The sequence below is a fragment of the Aspergillus candidus genome (assembly GCF_002847045.1).
Source record: "Aspergillus candidus strain CBS 102.13 unplaced genomic scaffold BDW47scaffold_37, whole genome shotgun sequence".
NCBI classification, from domain to species: Eukaryota; Fungi; Ascomycota; class Eurotiomycetes; order Eurotiales; family Aspergillaceae; genus Aspergillus; species Aspergillus candidus.
In genome coordinates, this window is record NW_020194042.1 from 76,122 (window position 1) to 96,425 (window position 20,304).

General features: G+C 51.1%; 4 protein-coding genes across 4 annotated transcripts; 3 read left to right on the top strand and 1 right to left on the bottom strand.

The window, feature by feature from the left end:
* Positions 1-102: 102 nt before the first annotated feature.
* On the top strand, positions 103-1,867 carry BDW47DRAFT_127387 (alpha-keto acid decarboxylase family protein; the record flags this gene model as incomplete). Its single annotated transcript, XM_024816706.1, has 2 exons — positions 103-301; positions 351-1,867. 2 exons carry the CDS (start codon positions 103-105, stop codon positions 1,865-1,867), a joined length of 1,716 nt encoding a protein of 571 aa, XP_024670235.1.
* A 2,160-nt stretch (positions 1,868-4,027) lies between these two features.
* On the bottom strand, positions 4,028-6,387 carry BDW47DRAFT_52138 (patatin-like phospholipase domain-containing protein). The gene is made up of 2 exons (XM_024819222.1): positions 4,840-6,387; positions 4,028-4,764 (listed from the first exon to the last, which is right to left on the bottom strand). Exons 1-2 carry the CDS (start codon positions 6,277-6,279, stop codon positions 4,123-4,125), a joined length of 2,082 nt encoding a protein of 693 aa, XP_024670236.1. The 5' UTR covers positions 6,280-6,387; the 3' UTR covers positions 4,028-4,122.
* A 6,586-nt stretch (positions 6,388-12,973) lies between these two features.
* Positions 12,974-15,635, top strand: BDW47DRAFT_52188 (leucine-rich repeat domain-containing protein). The gene is made up of 2 exons (XM_024819223.1): positions 12,974-13,138; positions 13,203-15,635. The coding sequence occupies exons 1-2, from the start codon at positions 13,097-13,099 to the stop codon at positions 15,591-15,593; spliced, it is 2,433 nt and encodes an 810-aa protein (XP_024670237.1). The 5' UTR covers positions 12,974-13,096; the 3' UTR covers positions 15,594-15,635.
* Positions 15,636-17,652: 2,017 nt separating this feature from the next.
* On the top strand, positions 17,653-19,206 carry glcA (type 1 serine/threonine-protein phosphatase catalytic subunit GLC7). The gene is made up of 4 exons (XM_024819224.1): positions 17,653-17,909; positions 18,042-18,443; positions 18,563-18,862; positions 18,921-19,206. Exons 1-4 carry the CDS (start codon positions 17,733-17,735, stop codon positions 19,014-19,016), a joined length of 975 nt encoding a protein of 324 aa, XP_024670238.1. The 5' UTR covers positions 17,653-17,732; the 3' UTR covers positions 19,017-19,206.
* Positions 19,207-20,304: the final 1,098 nt, after the last annotated feature.

A 20,304-nucleotide genomic window follows, 5' to 3' on the forward strand; every position in this document is an offset into this window, starting at 1 on the left:
GCGGGGAAGAACAACACGATCTCCCCTCATTTATATAATCCGCTTTCTCTCCCCTCGTTTCCCCTCCTCTTTTTACCTTCTGTCCCTCACTTCCTCTCCACCATGGAAACCAACACCACCACCCTTGCGGATTACCTCTTCACCCGCCTGCGCCAGTTAGGCGTCGATTCCATCTTCGGCTTGCCGGGCGATTACAATCTCAACCTCCTGGACTATGTCGAGCCCGCCAAGCTGCACTGGATCGGAAACTGCAACGAGCTGAACGCCGGATATGCTGCCGATGGATATGCCCGGATAAAAGGTACGTTTGGAGGATATAGGATAGTTTGAGATGTTTCTGACATGAGTAGGACTCGGAGCGCTGGTCACCACCTTCGGTGTGGGAGAACTCTCCGCGATCAACGCGATCGCCGGTGCCTACGCCGAACGAGCCCCCGTCGTCCACGTCGTCGGCACCCCCGTCCGCGACTCGCAGGACTCGCGCGCCCTCATCCACCACACCTTCAACGATGGCGAGTACCAGCGCTTCGACCGCATGTACGAGCACGTCACCGTCGCGCAGACCATGATCTCGGACCTCCGCTCCGCCCCCGCCGAGATCGACCGCGTGCTGCTGCAGTGTCTGGTGCACAGTCGGCCCGTGCGCATCGCCATCCCCGACGACATGGTCGCCCTGCGCGTGCCGACGCGAAGCCTCGACACCAAGATCAGTATCCCGCTGCCGGCGCGGCAGCCCAAGGTCGAGGAGGAGGCGCTCGCCGTCATCCTCGACCGCATCTACAATGCCAAGCGCCCGATGATCCTGGTCGACGGCGAATCGCGACAGTCGCGGACCCTCGACGAGGTCGAGCACCTGGTCCGGTCGACCGAGTGGCCGACCTTCACGACGGGCTTCGGCAAGAGTCTCATCGACGAGTCCTTGCCCAACGTCTACGGCGTCTTCACCCCGGCACACAAGCCGTTCGTCGAGTCCTGCGACCTGGTCCTTCACTTCGGCCCGCACCACAGCAACACAAACACCTACATCTTCCAGACCATCCCTCCAGCAGCTACAACAGTCGCCTTCACGGCGACGACCGTTCAAATCGACAAGCAAATCTTCCGGGACCTCCCCGCGAAGCTCTTCCTCCCCCAACTCATCGCCCAGCTCGACAGCGCCAAAATCCCCCCCCACAAGCCCGACCTTCCGCACCCGACAACCACCTTCGCCGCGCCCTCCGGCCTCCCCGCAACCGAAAAAGTAAACAACGCCAGCTTCTGGAAAAAGCTCAACCCCTTCTTCCGCGAAGGCGACATCATCCTCGCCGAAACCGGCACCGCCGGCTACGGCGCCAACGAGTTCGTCCTGCCCCCGCGCACCCGCCTCTTCAAACCCGTCACCTGGCTCTCCATCGGCTACATGCTGCCCGCCGCGTTGGGCGCGAGCCTCGCCCAACGCGATCGCGCCTCGCACGGCGCCAAACCGGGACGAACAGTCCTCCTCATCGGCGACGGCAGCTTCCAACTCACAGCGCAAGAACTCGCAACCATAATCCACCACAAGCTCGACGTCGTCGTCTTCCTGATCAACAACGCGGGCTACACCATCGAGCGATGTATCCACGGCCACGACGCGCGGTACAACGACATCACCCCCTGGCGGTATCTCAAGGCGCTGGAGCTATTCGGGGCTCCGACCGAGGGGGAGTACGCGGCGCACGCGTGGACGGTGCGCACATGGGCGGACCTTGAGGGGATGTTGGCTGATGAGCGGATGGCGAAGGGGAAGGGCGTGCGGATGGTGGAGGTTTGCATGGAGATGTTGGATGCGCCGAGGGTGTTGTTGAATTTGTTGGAGAAGCAGTTTCCGGAGAAGAATGAGGCGTGATTCTTTTTTTTGGTATACACTCCCTTTTCTTTTCTTTTTCTTTTCTTTTTTTTTTTCACTTTGATGGATATTATGTGGCTTGAATGTTATTACAAGATTAGATTGGGTACATATAGTCATATGGCCCGCAAGAGCGTGCATTTACCCCTTTGGCCTACAGTGATATTCAAAATGAGAAATGATTGCAGGTCTACGATTCCATCATATACACAACAGGAATTTTATCACCCATAATCTACTATCCACGACACACACACACACACCTAGTCTTATGTGACACGCCCCACCCTACCTAGCATTTATCACCTCCCTTCACAGTTCACCCCCAGCTACCACTTCCTGAGTTGTAGTACTCACTCCTCTCTCCGAGCAAGCCCTATAAATGCATAAACTACAGTTAAAAAACCTCCTTTCCATCCGCCACGCAGACCGGGGCGAAGGTTTCCCAAACTATACCGGTTCTCATTGGTACTTGTGAGGCTAGATGTGGAAGGTAATGAGCTTTGATCATGATGGGGTTACCTGATGGTTGAGTTCGATGTAGATATCTATCAGCTTTATCTGTGAGTGATATCTCCTGCGCTCACAAGGCGAGTTTGATTGGGACTACAACTACAGACTGTGATGTGGGGTTTGATATATTTAGCAAGCTGTACTGATAGATACATATCTGCACGTTCAAATAAAATCCTTCATAAGACCGTCTTCACTGTACGATGAACAGTCACGATTGGTCGTAAGTAGATCCTGAATGATAAGTATCAACTGGCCTAGCTTGAATTTATGACAACGTTAATCACACAAACCCTATTCAGTGATCTAGTAGAGGTAGAAGACGATCTGTAATATCAATATAGTGACTATTTATACATAGTTCCCTTGCGGAATATCTCACATTAACCTGGTAAGGCTATAGTCACCACTAAAATATCTGTTCATACTACAGCAGTATGCACTGCTCATTGATGGATTGTCAGCCTCTGGTGCAGGAACCAGTGCTCTGTTACAAGGCAGGTATAGCGAGGAAGTTAGCTATGCTGGTACTTCAACTTTTACGTGTCATGACGGTGATCGTAACTCAAGTGACTACTTGGACGATGTGGGACCGGTAAGTATCAAAGCTGTAGAGATATCTCGTGTTGAGTATAGAGTCGACAGCTGGTAAGTAGTGAGGTCTCTATGATACAAGTCTGTTCACGTGGGTTTATGATGCTTTCATCTCCACCTGTTGCACTGATATATATTCTGTTTCGCCTGGAATTATTGGCTAGAATGCTTTGAGAAATATAACGGTCTTTCAAACACAATTGTGGTCTGCTTTTTTATATCTTTTTATCTAAGATAGTAAGATATCATAGCTGCTACGCGAAAACATCGTCCAACTTTTGTACAGGGCGTAACCTGACTGATAGTTATCCCCACCACATATAAGCTCTTATTTAGTAGCTAACGCCATTCAGTAGAGAAACCGAGTGATCATAGAACGTCAGAGTCTCATACTCGAGAGGATCCCAGTTTCTTACTTGAGATCAAAATGACCTCTTGTAAGTTGTGCTAGTGTGTGGACTTGCTATATTCGACCAATACCTACCCCGTACATCTACATCGAGTCAGCGTCTATGCGCACTGATATCATCAATATATTATATTGTATCATACCAGACCATATCATATCAAACAATAGATTATACCTATAGTATATGGGTGGTATACTTATGCTATGACGCACAATATGCACCATGACGTGCGAGGGGTGGTCAGATGCGCGGCAGGGATCCATCCACCACCACCACCACCACCACCGACTAACCCAATACATACCCCCATACTTCGGAGTACATGGTGATATATTTAGAAGTGTGGAGGTAAATAAGTAGGCTGCTTATTTTGCATGCGTGCATGGGCCGCGTGTGTTACTGTGCCATGTTAGGCCTTCCGTGCCGGGTTGGGTTGGTTTGGGCTTGTGGGATTATTTTTCGTATGTGTGGGGTACTCTGCTGCTGGTGGATTGGTGGATTGATCGGCTGGTTGTTATCTGCTTGCTTGCTTGCTTGCTGTATGTATGCATGTATATACGTATGTGGATATGTAAGTGTGTATGGGTAATACTAGCGGTTTGGTAGTCGAGTTAGACTTCGTGCAGGGTTATGGTTCAGATACTACCGAGAAGGTGTATATACAGTTTAAATAGCGCTAAGTAAGGGGTGATTATGGAAAGCTTCTTTCTCGTATCCAAATAAACTTCTGTAGCCAGACTAATCCTCACCCGTCAAATCCGTATCATCAAAAAACACCGCCGACTGCCTCTGCATCTCCTGCAGGAAACTCCCCCGTCGCGGCCTCTCCATCTCCAGCGAAGAATCCGTATCCCCGTCCGTAAACGGCCCATGGAATCCACCCGGCACGTCCCCATCGGCCACGACCGACTGCGGCGGCGCGCCAGGACGCGGGCGGTAGCGCAGCGAGGGCCGCACCTCGCCCGGCGGAGCGAATTGATCGAGCCCGCGCGCGATAGCCGTCTCGATGTGCAGGCGGTTCTTGATGAACTGGATTTTGGGGAATGCGCTGAGCTGGCCCATGCGGAGCATGCGGCGGAGGCGCTCCGGGTCTGGGTCCGACAGGATGTGGATGAAGTCCGAGAAGACCGTCTTGGGCCAGATGGTGATGGTGCCGCTGAATTTTTGGAGCCAGATTTCGCTCCAGTCTTGGCCCATGGGTCGCGGGAGGAGCTCGAGGTGGCGTAGTACGCGCAGCCACTTGTTCAAGTCCAGCTTTATGTACTGCTCTATTGCGGAGCCTAGGAACCCGCCGCGCCAGCCGCGGCCTTTGCGGTGGGTTACCGGGCGGCCGACTGTGCCTCGCGAGTTGAAGAAGAAAAGGTTGATGTGTGGATTTACCTGGGTGTGTGAGTGTAGTTCCTTGTTGGTGGTATATTTTGAGAAGTAGAAAGAAAAAAAAAAGAGATAACTTACTTGCGAAACAATGGTAAAGTTGACGTTGAAATGAAGGTTCAATGCCTTGATGGGAATATCAGTCCGCAGACTCCCGTCCTTCCACTTGTGTCCGAACGAATACGGCGCCAGTGTCCCGTCACGCTTCTTGGTCATCAGAACGACAGGGTTCAAGATGCCCGGGACGGCAGCAGAGGCGAGCACAGCACTCCAGATGACGCAATTAGGTGATGTCAGATAATTTGCCAAGATCGTCGGCGAATGGGGATCGGACGGCACACATGACACGTTCAGGATGCGCCCGGTCCGTTCGTAAGCCTCCTTGAAAGTAGTCGAGCCTCTGCAGAACCAACTGCACTGGCGAGCCCAGTCATTCGTGTCGAACCGGGCTCCCGTCCGGCACCAACGCATGAACCACGTCGAGAAGCTATCATCGCACGCCCTGATACGGTGCGCTAGTGCAGGGACAAGCAGCTGTTTCAGCTCCTCGTCCGTTCGAGTGGCAACCAGACCCGCGACGAGTGCTCCCCCGGATGTTCCCGTGATGATCTGAGGCAGCACACCGTTATCCAGCAGGGCCCGGACGACGCCGAAATGGTAGTAAGCAAAGGTAGCCCCGCCAGACAAGCACAGAGCGGTCCGGCCGAAGTTGGTATCCAGATGCTTGAAATGGTGGTATTTATCGTCATTGTCGATCTGCTTGTCGCCCGACACCAGCTCAATACACGTCTTCACTTCGTCCATGTACTCCTGCACCAGGTCCTTGGTCCCCGAGTATGCTTCGCTGTACAATCTGGGGTTTTCCACCCCTGCAAAGTTGTTCTTGACGCAGGCCTCGAGCAGTGTGCAGAGCTCTTCTACCGCTGGAGGATCGCTCACACCCCGATGTCCGTTCCGGATGTCCTCCTCCACCTGAGCCCTCACCTCCTTCAACTGCCCGACAAGCTTCTCAATGGTGGCATGATCATAGTATGCATATTCATCCGTCTCTTTCCACTTCTGATTCCCTAGGTGGTCGTCCAGCGCCCGGGCGGCCTTTAGCCAATCGCGGTAATTTGTCTGCTGATAAAGTTGTTTCCGAAGGCTTTGCCGCTTGCCCCTCCACGAGACCCAGTGCTCATAGAACATGATATAGAAGCGGGTCAGGGCGTAGAGCACGCTCAGGACGGCGATCCACCCCAGCACAATGAGGAGAAACGGCCATTTGAGAACATTGTAAAGCACCCCTTCCCTCGTCTCATCCGTGCTGCGTCGGGGCTTCTTCTTGCGGCTACGATTCCTCCGGACACGCTGGTAGACTGGACGCCAGTCATTGAGGGCGACTAAGGGATCGGCGTCCTGGTCTAACAACGCCTTCTGGAACTGCCGTAGATCGTCGGGATCGATGAATTCGTTATCATAGTCAGGCAGGGCGCTGGCATCGGTAACGTTGAGAAAGGCAGAATCTTCTTCTGCAGTCATTTTTGTATATCATACATGACTATCGAGAAAACAAGAGAGTGTGATGGGATGCGGTTGATTGTTGCGTTGAAAACCGGATGGAGCAATCCAGGCACGATGACAGATCATATGACGGCGAAGTGTCGACGTCACCGCTGCACCGCCTCATGGCAGTACAGCCACAACAGGGCTTGAAAGCGGACAACATGTGGCTGGTGTGGAACAAGGCTTGGCAGTCGGACAGGGTATCCCAGTCCAACGTCGATGGTAAGTTCATGTTATCCCCACGCTTCATGGACGGTCCGGACCAAGAACCATGGGTCCAACCCCATGCAGGGAACTTATAGACAGGGGTTTAATTTTGTTGGCCCAGCCGAAACGGTCAGGATGATAAGAGACAGAACATATTTGCCCCTTCCGTCTCATTCTCTTCATCCCTTCTTGTTTCAACCTGAGGTTTTGAATCACCTTTTCCAGGAAATGCCGTGTCTCGAATTCTTGGCACGTTCTTGTCTCTGCACCTTCCCTTGATATGTTCGATACGGTTGATACGGTTAATACGGTTGATACGTCTGATACGGTTGATATATCCGACACATCTGGTATACCTGATGACCTCGTACTCATGATACACCCGGTACATTCAACGCCTGACACCCACCTCCGGAAAGGATCAATTCGAGGATAGAGACCAACAAGCTGACGTCTGAGAAAGGCGTGGCGACCTCCACTATGAATGGCTCAGCTGAATGGCCCGTGTTCAGGACAGATCGACATTGCAGAGGAAGAAGGTTGCCAATCCTTGCCACGGAGGGTCCATGATCATCGCCGATGAAGGAGGAGGGGTACAAATTACATAATTACGCCGCGTCTCCAGGTCACTCCCCACTGACAAGGTATCCCGGCTTCATCGTAGGAATGGTATGGTCAGCACTACAATTAGATGCCGCTGTCTCCCACCAGCCGGAACGGAGTCCGTTTATGCCCGTCGAGCGCTGTGGCAGTCCGAATCTCAACCATGTCACTCATCTCAATCTTGTCTTACTTTGACGGGTGGCATGCGGGCCGTGATTGGATGGACTTGGTGGCATCCACGCCTCTGATAGCGTCAAGCATTGCGGGGTAAGTTCTCAATAAAAAAATAAATAAAAAAAAAACAAAAAGGAGGGAAACGGTGGGGAAAAAGCACAGCGTCAATTTCAAACGAGGATGAACACTACTTCTACTTTCATACACTTTGCTTGGCGGGACGCAGCGGGAACCCAATCATTGCAAAGAATGACGAGCATCATCGACGACTCCGAGATGACCAACGGTATACGATAGTCCTCGTTGGTCGCTTGGTGCGGCCAGAGAGGCGAATGATTTGCATCCATTGAGGACGACGCTGCTGGGGATTGGAGTCCTCTTGCCACAAAAATATCTCCCTAGTAACTAACTAGTCTCCACCGCCGGTGAGCGATGGATTTAGGACCTGCACTGAACACAGTATTTTCCGTATTCGGGGTCCACCACCAACAGCACAGCCAAGGTTGGTGGGGGCGCTACTGATGGATTTACCATTTAGGCTCTTCGGTTGCATGTCGCCCGAGTCCCTGAACACGACTGGGAGTGTATGGACTTGAATAGGGGTTGTGCTTTGGTAGATATTTACTTTTTTGGCTCATGCACATCAAAGGACAAAGCTGAGACGATCTCGGTGCATACATACGTACTTCCTTCATACATTAGGTCGTATGTAGTTGCAAACTTCCATCCCAAGCTTTATGTATACGAATACACCGGGAGAGAGGAAGTCTCTTTGAACCCATATTGCGTCAAACAATATAAGTCAACCAAGATTACGACATTTAACGTTTCGCGCGATACCCGCTAGTCCACCTATCTTTCCCCAGACTCCCAAAAGATCAACCACCAACCTTGTGAGAAACTAGAAAAGACAAAGTAGATGAAAGAAAAAAAAGATAGGCGGGAAGGATTCCCAAAAAGAGCCGCTCGCATCAGTAAACGAAACAACCACGCCCTCCAAAAGGCAAAAAAGGTTGTGCACTCTGATCTCCTGTGGGGAATTGCACCATGTTGAAACGCTGGTGGTCTTTCTTTAATTTGCTTTCCTGGTCTTTACCTTGATTGTATTCTATTTTCGAATCCCTCCTGGTCAATGGTCATCAACTAGCAGCGATCGGGCCTGTCGGGGGTTTTTATTCGACCCGCGGTCGGACTTTAGCAATTCCTCTTTCTAGTTTGTACCTACTGTAGTAGCGCATCTCCATAGAGAAGACTAGTACGACGACGGGAGGAGGTACATAACTTCCATAGTACTAAGTTACTTGGTACAGAACGGAAAGGTTAAAACGAACAAATGGTCGCCGGGGGGACTGTGATTGGGGGATAGTTGGCGCTGATCACTCGGCCGGTTTGACTGGAGTGGAGACCAGACCTGCACAGTCCACCTTTTTCTCGAGTCGTTCGATGATATCCACCTCGGTTGTATCTAGTATCTACTCTATGTACATAGCTACTACATCGTGACTCTAGATAAGTATACAACTTGGGGCACGCTACACTATTCTTCAACCTCATTGATCCATCAATCCATTCATCATTGATTTAGTTCTGACTAGCTGCACAACTTCACAGTTGATCGTGCTGCATGGGGTAATCTCCACTGTTCTATCCGATCACATCGTGGTCGTTATCTACTTATCATTTGCTATTCCCTGTTCTCTCGTGGCGTATCCAGCGGGTATACTATAAATTCTCATTCTAGTAGGCTCGTTCTATCTATAGCGGTTGCACAAACTAATCTACGTACGGAGTATACTTGTGGCACTCCATACAAACATACAGAACACCGAATACAGACGTACATACGTCTATACGTACGTGCATAGATACATACAGTGGAGAAAAAAATAATCCAAAACAACCACACAAGTACCATGCATACTCCAACTCCATATGGAGGGGAGTTAATAATAGTGATGCACCCTATATTATGTACGATGCATACGGATCCATCCATCTATCCATCCAACAGGTCGGTCCTATATCGGAATGGAACCTCCGCGCCAAGATCCCGTCCTTCCCCCCCCCACATCTAAACCAAACCAATTCAAACCATCACCGGACGAAAGTTTGTGAGACATGATTAGGTGCTTCTCTTCCAGGGATCATCAACGTTGTGTTTTGTTTCGTCTACACTCCTCCCTCGCATGGTGGTAGAACTAACTATTGTCCTTTGTACATACTGCGTCTGCATCGTGCAGGTGAATATGCCGCCTGCAGGTGGACTCAATTTTCATTTCTTTCCTTCTTTATCTTCGTTTTTATTTATTTATTTTCCCCTCCCAACCTGCCCGTGAAGATATGAAGACTTGACACCCCTAGCGTCGTAGGGGCGCCCTCATTGGTAGGGTGTTTATCTAGCGTACCATGTTTTGGAACAGACGGGAATTCTCCAGGAGTTGAGGGTTTCAACTGGGGGGGAAGTTATGTTGTGATGCGACGTTGTTTGGTGGAGGCGTGGTTTGTTTACATGTGTTGGTATTTACTGTTTGGTAGGTATTTTCTGGATGTAATCTGGGAGGTAAGGAAGGTGTATGTGATATCAAAGATATTAGTCCAAGACAAGACAATATAATTTGTGTACGATATGATACCTTAGTGAGTACCTAGGTATAGACTCTGCGAATAATATCCACGGCCGGGGGATATGCTGCTGTATACACAAAGTGAGTGGCTGCGATTTCGGCATTGCCAGAACGTGGGCGGGAACATGAGCATGAGCATGAGCGAAGGAGGGGCAGGGAACCATGGGTTGAGTAATGACGGGAACATTTAGTTAATCAATCAATCAATCAATCAATCAATCAATTGAAGAGGGGCAGGTAGAGAGGGGAACATGATTGATGTGGTGTGATGGAGGAGAATTGGAAAAAAAAAGGGAGCGGTGTGACTTCAGACCAGCGGCCATCCCGCTGTCGTGATTTGTCAAGAGCCTTTTCCGATAACTGATTCGAGTGTTTAATCTTCCTACCGCGAACTGTATTTCTAAATTCTCCATCAGATGAGATCATGTAGGTATCTTCCTACCTATTTAATATACTTGTCTAGGACGTCATCGACGAATACATAGATGGACTGATGACACGATGTTTCTCAGCCGCGACGGATATGGAGGTCATTTGATATACCATTTTGGTGCTCGCACCGAGTAGCTGAGATACCTACCGAGGAACTTATTGGACAACTGGCCTTACCACAAACAGGTGCCATGCTCCGCTTGATCCCCCGAGGGATTTGGTCAGGTCAGTGCGGATGACTCTGATGTTAGACTCATTCGTCATTATATCACTTTATCATTTTTATCAGTTCACTATCTCAATCAATCCTCAAGTCACGGTACCTGTCTAAATCGAAAGTCCCATGCCTCGTGGCTCGGTTAGATCCTTGACCGTCAAGGCGGTTTTTTTTTTTTTCTTTTCCAGTACTTTCCTCCTAGTAATTGCGGGCACTGAAGAACCTCAACGAGGATACGTCCTAGAGCCTCTCGAGTCAAGCGCACTGCAGATGACCCAGATCAGGCCGTGATTCGTCCAATGCGCGTGGACAATCTCGACATTCATAGTCCGCCAGGGCGCTATCAGCTGCACGGTAGGCGGACCCACCGCCAATCATGCTGCGTAATGACAGTAGGCCGGTGGGTCGCCAAACAGGGAAGTAAACGGTGGCATCCAATCCTGCCTGCCCCTCCCCATCTTGAAAAGTTTTTCCTCCATCTTGATCGTCCACAAGGGCTGTATAGCCTGTGGCTGTACTCGAAGGATACGGTCAATCATTCATACTAGCGTCTTAGCGAATCAGAGATCACAGGCGCGGGTTATCCTTCTGGTATCTTCTGCTGAACACATAATTTGGAGTCATCCTGTCTTCTACCAGATGGCTGGATAGGACGGTGCGACCAATTGTTCCTCATTGTTGTCTTTGCTCGCTTTGATTGCTGGAATCACTTTAGCTGGTGGTATAATCCAGCCGTGCCATCAGCCCATGGTGATTCATGGTCGGCAGATCGCGGTACCCACTACTCTCGAGGTACTCGGGAAGACGGCGAGCTGCTCCACTATTCTTGAGCTGGAAACCGTCTTGCCTTTTTTTTTTTTTTTCCCGTTTCTCTTTTACTTCCTCCTTCCATGATTGTTGGCCTTTTTCATTTGTCGGTCTCAAAAACCAACGTCCAATCGTCCATATCTCTCGCGTAAAAGAGGAGAAGACAGAAAAAGAAAAGAAAGAAAGAAAAAGTACCATGCCGACAAAGATTGGAGTCAATCTTCTCCTGACGATGTACTGTGTCAATGAAGGAGTCGGTTCCATGGGACTTGGACGGGGTCCATTGATAAACCCCACCGGACAGGGTTTCCAGCGCCAGTTTATCAGAGACGGGCTATCAGTATAACACCACTAATCGGCCGCTTCTGATAAGGACGGCAGAGAAATAATAGTCCATCTTGAACGAACTCTTCTTGTGGGTGCCACCAGGTGTTTATGTTTATAGTTTGATACAGATGGGATAGGATATCATAGAAGATCGATATAAAATTCAACAGAATAAATAATAAAATAAAATAAAATAAATAATCGATAAAAATATCAAGGGATCACTCATTCCAGATACTAGATAGGAGGAGTATGAATTACGGTACCGTACGAGATTCCGACGAGTCTCTCCTGCACGTACCAATGCATCCTCGACGCAAGTACCAGCGGCTCCGATAAATTAAATGAGGACATTGTACCATTAATGTCGGGATTAGATCATATTAACATGGGCTGATTGTTGTTATCGATTATTGATTATCGATTGACTGTGATCGGATATCTTGCGAGAAGGTACTATACTTCTCGATGTATAGATTCCGTACTGATGGATACAATGGAAACGATTGTTTGATTTGATTTTCGAGGTGGGTTTGTATAAGAGAACAAAAGAAAGACAAAAAAGGACAAAGACAAAATAGAAAATAGAAAATAGAAAATAGTTAAAATAAATAGAAGAAAATAATATAAAAAAAAATCGACTATCTCTGCTGACGCCCCCGAAGCCCCTCCCCTCAGCTGATTGATCCAGTGCACATCTCATATCCACCTTTTCTCATCCTCCCCCTCCACCACACTTCCCCCCTCCTAGTACCATCAATCCAAACTCGATCCAAACTAGGCTGGTGGTGCTTGCATATTAGTCTAGCTCCCCCGGTCCTGTCGCTTTTCATCTCCCCTTCCACTTCCCCATCTCAAATTATTCCTCCTTCATATCCATCACCCAGTCTCTTTCTTCTTTGGGCGGAGCTTTGCTTTTCTTCCGCTGCTTCTTTTTCATTTTTTTTCCCTTTTCTCCCCCTTTCGAATTTCTTGGATTCTTCTTCAGCTCGCCTCTTCCCTCTTCTCGGCTTCCAGCTTTGTCCAGGCGACAAGCTTGTAATAGATCTTCTCCCTCGACGCATCGGATCAAATTTGGTGGTTCTACTTTATAGTGACACCTTTCCTCCGATATCTGTCAGTGATCTCCCTTCCCACTCAGATCCCTATCTATAGATACAGGACCCCCTTTGGTTTCTTATCAGCCTTCTCCACCCGGTGGAATCTGGTTCCGTCAGATTGCCAAACATCTGGCTGGTTTGAAAAGTCTACTGACTCATTCCCCTCAACTGATGCAGGCCTCCCTGTTGCCTACCAGCAAGATGTCGATATCCGTCTCCTACGCCACTACCACTTCCTGAGCGTCCCTGCAAAGTTCGTTCGCCCAATAAGTTCGGTCTCGTTGGGCGAAGCACTGTCCGTAATGGAGAAGCTGAACACCGAAGATGGACAGCTTTTCATAAAAGTGAGTGGGGACCGTGGTTTCTTTGACCTCACCTATCGGTCCTACTAACCATTCAACTCAATAGAACCTCGCTAGCTTCGTTCGCACCCATGAAAAGGCCCTCGCCAATGCCCTACAGCTGCGACGACAGCCCTCCAAAAATGCGCAACCCACCCTCACCTCCTCGAGCGCCCCCTCGACCTCGTCGAGCCTTGCGGCGGCCTTGTCGCTGGGGTCTCTAAAGTTCACCTCGCCCAGCATCAAGCCCGCCAAACTCACCCTCACCCCGCATCACCTATTCTACCTTCTCTCCCGATTCGAAGACCTGTCCATCGCCGTGGGCCCCATGAGCGTCCGACTGGAGAACATCCATACCGATGTCTCCCAGTCCTATGTCTCCTTCTTGAGTAAACCCCAACGGTCCAAGGGGGACCGGGACTCCATCCACTCGGTCTCCAGTGTGCGTAGTGTCATGTCCGGCATGGGTTCACTGTGGTCGTCCTTCGGCCTGGGATCGAAGGATTCATTGTCCAAGTCGGAGCGGGCGAAAGCCGCATTAGAAGCCGATATGAAGTATCTCTACTCTGCCTTTACCAAAATTCCCTGCCTGCGATTAGCCCCAGACCGTCGTGCCCGCCTGATCCGCGGTTACGAGGAGTTCCCCTTTGACACTGCCGTTCCCCTTCATGCCTTTAAGAATCTGAGTGCCCTGGAGATCATCGATATTGATTATCGGTCGTTCTTCGGCTGGGACCGACTCTCCGAGCAGCTGCGGACGCTGACCGTGAAGCGCGCCAACCTGGAGGACCCGGGGGATCTGCTGACCGGAATCGTGTTGGATGACATCGATAAGCGCCGTCGACGGTCAGCCAAACATCAGAACTCGCCGGTCCTGCCGTGGAGCGGAAGCGCGAACCCCCAGCCGGTCCGCAAGTCGGGACTGTCGGGTTCCCTGTCGGCCCCGGGCTCCCCCGTGGCCGATACGGCGTTTGGCACGAGCTCCAGCCCCAAATCCGCCGCCATGGTGCGGTTGGGGTCGGAAGATGCCGCCCGCCGTCGACGCGCTGGAAGCATCTCTCCCACCCGCCCGACCACCAGCTCGAAACAGTCGGTCTACCGTCACAGCCGAGGCGCCAGCGCCCGGATCCGCCGCACGGGGTCGGGGAGCTCCAACTCCAGCGACACCTCGGGCTACCGGAATGGAAGCACCTCCCACCTGCCGTCCGACGCTCTGCCCACGTCCAAGTGGCGGTTCCTGCGACACCTCGGCCTGGCGGACAATTCGATGACCTCTGTCTCCGCTACGGGTCTGGCCCCGGTCGCCAACACCCTGCACTCCCTCGACCTCTCCGCAAATCTCTTCACCGACGTCCCCGACAGCCTGGCGACCCTGGTCGCGTTGAGGGCCCTCAATCTCTCGAATTGCATGATCGACTCGCTTCATTCCCTATCCCGCACCCCTCTCCCCGCCATCACGGCTCTCAACCTTCGGGGGAATCGTCTGCGCTCCCTGGCGGGGGTCGAACGTCTGCTGTCTCTCGAGCGGCTGGATCTCCGCGACAACCAGCTCTCGGACCCCACCGAAATGGCCCGGCTCACCAGCCTCCCTGAAATACGGGAGATCTGGGTGTCGGGCAATCCGTTTACGAAGACCCACTCGGGTTACCGCGTGGTGATCTTCAACCTGTTCCGCCGCACCCCCGGCTATTCCGAGGACGTCATCATCGACGGGTCGGGACCGGGCTACACGGAGAGAAAGCTCCTGGTGGAACGCGTTGCGGAGCCGGAAGGCGCGCCCGTGGTCCGAATCTCGGCGGCAGACAGATCAGCCATCATCAGCAAAGCTGCCACCAGTGTCGTGGGGGTTAATGGTAGCCGGTCCGAGGAGCAACCCTCTGGGGAAGGGCCGGTGCGAGAGGCGGTCTCGACCACCGACCCTGGGGTCGGATCCAGTCGGCGACGGAAGGGCCAACGGCGGAGGATCGTGGATGCGACGAGGGAAGGGCCCGTCACTAATGGTAATTCCGCCCCAGGTGTAGTGGTGCCTTGTACCCCTTCTGTTCAGCCCGTCCAATTACCTGTTGCTCCGTTTGTCGCACCGTCTTCCGACCGTCAATGGAAATCTGATGGTGGACCCCAGGGCGACACACCTAGTGCTCAGAGCCCGGCCACGGTGGACGACGGTCCGCGCCCCGTGGTCCCGCCGGCCAAAGAAGCCCTCGTGCTGCAGCGGACCGTCCATGAGACGGAGTGGAGCATGGAAGGGGAATTCTACCGACGGCAACTCGCGGCGCTGCAGCAAGAGATGGGCAGCAGCCACTGGCTAGCCGTGCTCGGCGGCGAATCGGTCCATTCGTCGCGACCTGTGGGCATGGCTCGCACGGGCACCGACCTCGGGGACACGGCCATGCTGGCACCGGAACCGTTTCCGCGAACCAATCCTCCCGCGATCCTCAGCGGGGGAAGTACCATCTGATTGGGACGAAGAAGAATAAAAATAAAAGGAGAAGAACGAATGATGAAGGAGAAGGAGAAAAAAAAAAAAGACGCTGTGACTCTTCACTCTTGATTGATCGATTTACCAACCAAACCTCCCTTTCCGACCATCCCACCAACCCACCAAAAAACCCACCACCCACCAGAGTCGCTGAACCGCATTGGTCCGGGCGTTATGCAGAAGAGTTGCGAAAGCGGAGGGCGGATGTATGAACATGTTGATTGAAGCGCCATCGTTATATACCCGACCGGCGACCCCCTAGCCGATCCCCCTCCCCCCCCCCTAGGCTGGACCATCTACCGGGAGGCTGACCATTTATGAAAGAGAGAATGTTGTTGATTTGTTAGATCGCGTGTATTGTATATGGGCCGGCGAGGGGAATGCGGGCGTTGGCGTTGTATGATTTATCTATGACTACTGTTTTGGGACCTTTTCTGTTCTTTCTTCCTTTTTTTTTTGACTCTTTCTTCCGTTCTCTTTTCTGTTTCATATTTGTTTCTTTTGCCATGATTTGATGATTTCCGTGTATACCTGCTTTCTTGTTGCCTTGCGATTCCCTTTCCGCTTTGATGTTGTTCTTTTATTGTGTTGCCTTTGATGTGGTTTCGGATTACACAGACACAGACCAAGGGCTTCAGACTAATGCATGAGACATGAGATGGATGAGACTGCACCTTTACTTCATGGTAGACTTGTAGATAGTACTATATCCAGACGTATTAATAGCCCGTCTGGTCGGTGTTCGCCGCCCGGTGGCCTGACCAATCAGGGGACGGAAGTGGAACTTTTCACTGAAGTGATTTTCTGCCGCAGCCAATCACCGTCCGTCCTGGCCTCCTTCTTCCTTCCTCAGGCTGCATTCCTCTCTCTCTCTCTCTCTCCCCTCTTCTTCTTCCCTTTTTCTTCCCCTCTTCTTGTTCCTCCTTCTTGACTTTGGATCTTTGATCTTGTTTTGTTGGATTTCTGGTTCCCACTGTTAGCATCTTGAATCTTTCATTGGTCTTCCCAACCCCCTTCTGCTTGGAAATTCTCCCACCTAGTCAATCGAAACGCTAAGGGATTTTTCTAGAAGGAAAAAGGAAAGAAAAAATCAAAGGGAAAAAAAAAAAAAAAAAAAGGAAGCCGGAGAAGAGCCAGAAAAATCTTCTACCGCCCCGACCGCAGTTGTGTTGATCCCTTGATTACTACTCTTTGGACTCCTCCTCCTCATCCTTCTTCCTCGTTTTCTTCCCTCCTTCTACTATCCACGGAATACCCTCATCTCATCTCACCTTTGCACTTCTGCCCCTGCTGCGACTGCTACTGCGACTGCTGCGACTCTTCTGGTGTCTATTGTCACTACTTTCTCGCCCCTTCTTTCCACCTCCCACCCCCACCGGACCTTGGAACGTCAAATTCAGTTTCTCTTCGTCGCCTTGTCGCGCCCTCCTCTCTCGTCCTTGCTCTTATCTCGCCTTCTTCCTTTTCGACCTTCCCGTCGCTAGGACTCTTTTTTTTCTTTTTTTTTCTCTATTTTTTTTTTTCTTCGCTCTTCACTTTCTTCTACCCTCCCCCTGTCCATTCTCATCGTCGCGATCGCTCACGCCCGTCTCCACGCGTATTGTCGACTGCCTTAAGAGGGGGAAAAAGGTTTTTCATCGGGTCCGTCGTCTGGCTTCATCTCCAGCCCCGTCTGCGATCCCAAAGGCCTGTTGGCCGATTTCTTTCGTCCTCTTCAGTTCTTATTCGGTAAGTTTGATCTCCCCTCCTATCTCTATCTCTCTGCCTGTTCCTCTCTTTCCCGATCGCTCGTTCGATCGCCCTCCCCAATCTCAACCACCACCACAACAACAACAACAACCAAGATTCCATCGGGCGCGTCGCTCCCCAGTCCTAACTCGGATTCTGTCCGAGTTCCCCTGTCTGGATTACAACTCGATCGATACTAACCCATTGTTGCCTCTTCTCTTAGTGTATAGCCGCCGCGTCATCAATTGTATCACTACCGAGCCCTCCGCGACTCTCCCCCCTCTCTCCCTCTTCTTTCCCCTTTCATCGGTCCGTTCTGGGCTGGTGATTTCTGTTGTTTCTTTTTTTCCGCTCGTTTTTTCGGTCGACTCTCGTTAGATTCTGCAAATCATGGCGGACCAGGAAGTGGATTTGGATTCGATCATCGATAGATTGTTAGAGGTGAGGGGCAGCCGCCCTGGGAAACAGGTCCAACTGCTCGAGTCGGAGATTCGCTACCTCTGCACCAAGGCGCGCGAGATTTTCATCTCCCAGCCTATTCTGTTGGAGTTGGAGGCGCCTATTAAGGTATTTCTCTCTTATTTTTTCGCTTTCCTCTTTTTTTTTTTCTTTTTTTTTTTTGTCGTTTTTCCACTTTCTCCGTCTTTTCCCTACCTGTCAATTTCTCCCCGACGTTACATCGCTAACCGCCCGGATCAGATTTGCGGTGATATCCACGGCCAGTACTACGATCTTCTGCGTCTGTTCGAATACGGTGGCTTCCCGCCCGAGGCCAATTATCTGTTCCTCGGTGACTACGTCGACCGTGGCAAGCAGTCGCTCGAGACCATCTGCCTCCTGCTCGCCTACAAGATCAAATACCCCGAGAACTTCTTCGTCCTGCGCGGCAACCACGAGTGTGCCTCGATCAACCGCATCTATGGGTTCTACGATGAGTGCAAACGGCGGTACAACATCAAGCTGTGGAAGACCTTTACCGACTGCTTCAACTGTCTGCCCATCGCCGCCATCATCGATGAGAAGATCTTCACCATGCACGGTGGTTTGAGCCCTGACCTTAACTCGATGGAGCAGATCCGTCGGGTTATGCGTCCGACTGATGTATGTTCTACAATCCGTCCCTTTTTTCATCATAGTTTTGTTCCTACTGCTACTTTCCTTCCATTTTCGTGGAGGACTCGCTGGGCTTCCGCTCAAGGCTGATCCGCTGACAATCATAGATCCCCGATTGCGGTCTTCTCTGCGATCTCCTGTGGTCCGACCCCGACAAGGACATTACCGGCTGGAGCGAAAATGACCGCGGTGTATCGTTCACCTTCGGCCCAGACGTCGTCTCGCGATTCCTTCAGAAACACGACATGGATCTCATCTGCCGCGCGCACCAGGTCGTCGAGGACGGCTACGAATTTTTCTCCAAGCGGCAGCTGGTCACGCTGTTCAGCGCACCGAACTACTGCGGAGAGTTTGACAATGCAGGCGCCATGATGAGCGTGGACGAGAGTCTCTTGTGTTCCTTCCAGGTAGGTCTTATCCGTGTCCCGACTTGATCGAGAATCCCCACTAATAAACGTTTGACAGATCTTGAAACCCGCAGAAAAGAAGCAAAAGTACGTTTACGGCGGCTCCAGCTCAGGCAGGCCCATCACTCCTCCGCGAAAGCAAAAGAAGAAGTAAGGAATCAATACGAGCTTTTCCATGTGCAGCAGGTTCGGGCGACGATAAACACGTCACATCACCACCCTCCGACCATCTTCCATCACGAGAATCCGGCTCCCCCTCAGTCTACTCCCCCCACGACTTTTTCGATGGCCATGCATTAGACGATCGGAAGCAACATCCCGCGCAACCCGCCTGAGACCCGACCCCTCAACGAGAACGCAGACCGTTTTTCCTCCCCCCACCGACAGACACTTTGTTCATCATCTTCTCATAACTTTGTTCCCCGCATATCACCAAGGCCCAGCGACTCCGATGATTTCGTTTTGCGCTATGATTTCCTGGACGGAAACGTTTCTGCTTCCCGTAGGGGGTTGGTGTTGAACTTTTTTCTTTTTCATCTTCTACCTTTCTTGTTCCTGTGTTGTTTTTGTTCGTTTATTTTGATCAACGTGGTTATTTTCTTTTTCCTTTCCGAGGAATTCCTTGAACGAAGAGGGAGCGACGGGCTGCATCTGGTGTTCCTCCGTTTGCGCGTTGTTTTTTCTTTCCTTCTTTTTATAAAACCTTCCAAGTGAGTGTAATGCCAAGAATCAAAGCAAAGCAATAAGCAACGACATTGTCTCTGGTTTGGTTTGGTAGATCTGCAGCTGCAACGGCATTTGTTTCGGTAGTGATTGCACGAGTATGGCATGATATGATATGAATGACCCACTACCTCATAGCCCGTCATGTCATGTCATGTCATGTCATATCTTTACTGCCTGACGAAATAAGTAGTTGCACCTACTCACCTACCTACCTACCTAGCTAGTTACTAGACGGGACCCCCTCCCTCCCTCCCTACCAGCCAGCCCGCCCAGTCTTCCCCATCTCGTCCCCAGGAATGAATGAAATGAAATGTACACCATATATCTATCTACCAATTTTACTTGCCTCATCGGAGACGCCGCGCAATGTGCATGATCGGATCATGTATCATGTGATATGTATCTAGTCAGGCTCTAGATATCCAGCTAGATCTATAGATACAAGACTATCTAGCTATCCAGCTACCTAGACGCCTGTCTTATCTTGACCCGGTATGTGGTTCCGATCATATATGTACGCATGGCTCTATTCTATTCATGCGTGCGGTGCAGTCCGTAATAGATGGATTATCTAGATGGATTCGTTGAGCTCTTTTCTCCGCCGCAGTGGTGTTTGTGCTTTTTGGGGCTGGATGGAAATGGGGCTTTGTTGTGTTGTACTATCTCGGATTAGGTTGTTTTGTTGGATTATGCTCTACTATGTATGGTGATGGTGG

Bases quoted from the DNA above. Each gene is read 5' to 3' on its own strand.
- BDW47DRAFT_52188 (XM_024819223.1), top strand. From the start codon at position 13,097: ATGGAGAAGCTGAACACCGAAGATGGACAGCTTTTCATAAAA. The intron at 13,139-13,202 runs GTGAGTGGGGAC...TCAACTCAATAG, and splicing joins ATGGACAGCTTTTCATAAAA to AACCTCGCTAGCTTCGTTCG.
- BDW47DRAFT_52138 (XM_024819222.1), bottom strand. From the start codon at position 6,279: ATGACTGCAGAAGAAGATTCTGCCTTTCTCAACGTTACCGATGCCAGC. The intron at 4,765-4,839 runs GTAAGTTATCTC...TCACACACCCAG, and splicing joins ACTTTACCATTGTTTCGCAA to GTAAATCCACACATCAACCT.
- glcA (XM_024819224.1), top strand. From the start codon at position 17,733: ATGGCGGACCAGGAAGTGGATTTGGATTCGATCATCGATAGATTGTTA. The intron at 17,910-18,041 runs GTATTTCTCTCT...CGCCCGGATCAG, and splicing joins AGTTGGAGGCGCCTATTAAG to ATTTGCGGTGATATCCACGG. The intron at 18,444-18,562 runs GTATGTTCTACA...TGACAATCATAG, and splicing joins GGGTTATGCGTCCGACTGAT to ATCCCCGATTGCGGTCTTCT.